At 38.7% G+C, this 1,413-nt stretch overlaps 1 protein-coding gene across 1 annotated transcript in view; it reads right to left on the bottom strand.

Annotated features, from left to right (window-relative positions):
• Positions 1–545: 545 nt before the first annotated feature.
• The window catches only part of MTMR9 (myotubularin related protein 9), a 52,544-nt gene continuing 51,676 nt past the window's right edge, over positions 546–1,413 (bottom strand). The window contains exon 11 of the mRNA XM_008579866.1: positions 546–1,195. Coding sequence (XP_008578088.1) covers positions 1,032–1,195 — 164 coding nt within the window. The 3' untranslated portion in view covers positions 546–1,031. The remainder of the gene's footprint in view (positions 1,196–1,413) is intronic.

Below are 1,413 nucleotides of genomic sequence, written 5' to 3'. Positions count from 1 at the left end.
TGAGGTACCAAAAGAATGCAACTCAACAGTATCCAAAGAGTTACTATTTTTATGTACATGCTAATTTCTTAGGAAAATCCCACAAAATTATCAGATACATCGAAGTGTCATTCTGTGACATATTTAGAAAACAAGCTGACAATTTACAATGTCATCAACTTTCTAGTTTCATGATACAAATAATTTGTTTTTACAGTGATAGCATTTTACTCAGACCTGTACAATCTTCTACATGTGGAAAACCACTTTGACTGGAAAAGTGGCAGTCATGGTAAAAACAGAGCCACCTAAGTTGTTATTTAAAAGGCTCAACTTCAGTTCTTTCCCCTGTCACTTGAGAAGTAGTCTTCAAATTCTGCAGGCAATTACTTCTTTCCCCAAATAGCAACAATTATCCTTTTATTATGGACGAAAAAGAAGACATTTTCTCCTCTACACAGGCCTACGTTAACTATATAATCCCAAAGTCATGCCTTAAAGATATTCAAGGGGGCCGGCCCGTGGCTCACTCGGGAGAGTGCGGTGCTGATAACACCAAGGCCNCGGAAATGGCATGTTAAACACAAAATTCTTGGTTTATTAACCGTTCCAGTTTTGAAAAACATTTCTATACTCAGAATGTTTAAAAACCTGACCCTTTTTTTAAAATCACTGAATATTCCTTAAAGAGACTAATTGTATTCTTGACTGGTCTGGAGCACTGCTTGGGAAGTGGACAGAGAAAAGCTTCCGATGAAATGGTGTATAACACAAATGGCAGTAAGTAGGTCATCTGCTTCACACAGATAAATAAAATGACTAGCACCTCCTTCCTGCTCTCATAGTGGAGGGGCCGGACAGGCCACACGGAACACGAGTAAGTATAGTAAGTTTCATTCATACAAAGTTGAGAAGTCCATTACATTAGTGGGGTCCCACCTCTAAAGCCTGAAGTTCAAGGCTACTGTGTCAAAGTGAACTGGAGGGCAAAAGGAAGAGAGAGGCGGGGTGCAGTTCAGGCAGGGTATGTACAAAGGGGGAGTGGAGGTCTTTCAGGGACTCTCCTGCATCCCATCATCTGTTTCCAGTTCTGCCAACTGCCTCCTGAGGATATTTACTTTGGCTTGTAATTCTTTGTTATATTCAATGATGTTAACCATTTCTTCATATGCTTCATCCAAATACTTAGAGGACCTGTTCCAACGTAGAAAGACACCTACAGAACCCGGGAATGGAAGACAGAGGGAAGAAAGATATACACACCGGATTAACATATTTGGAAATAAGATATTATTCCACGTGTTATACATTTTTCTTTTTCTTTTTACAACTCACATCTGTGATTTATTATATTCAAAAATATAAAGAAATCTTGAGGTACCAAAAGAATGCAACTCAACAGTATCCAAAGAGTTACTATTTTTATGTACATGC

The sequence above is a fragment of the Galeopterus variegatus genome, unplaced genomic scaffold (genome assembly GCF_000696425.1).
Source record: "Galeopterus variegatus unplaced genomic scaffold, G_variegatus-3.0.2 Scaffold1969, whole genome shotgun sequence".
Classification (NCBI taxonomy): Eukaryota; Metazoa; Chordata; class Mammalia; order Dermoptera; family Cynocephalidae; genus Galeopterus; species Galeopterus variegatus.
The sequence above is the reverse complement of the archived record's forward strand: the minus strand, read 5'-3'. Positions and strand labels throughout refer to the sequence as shown.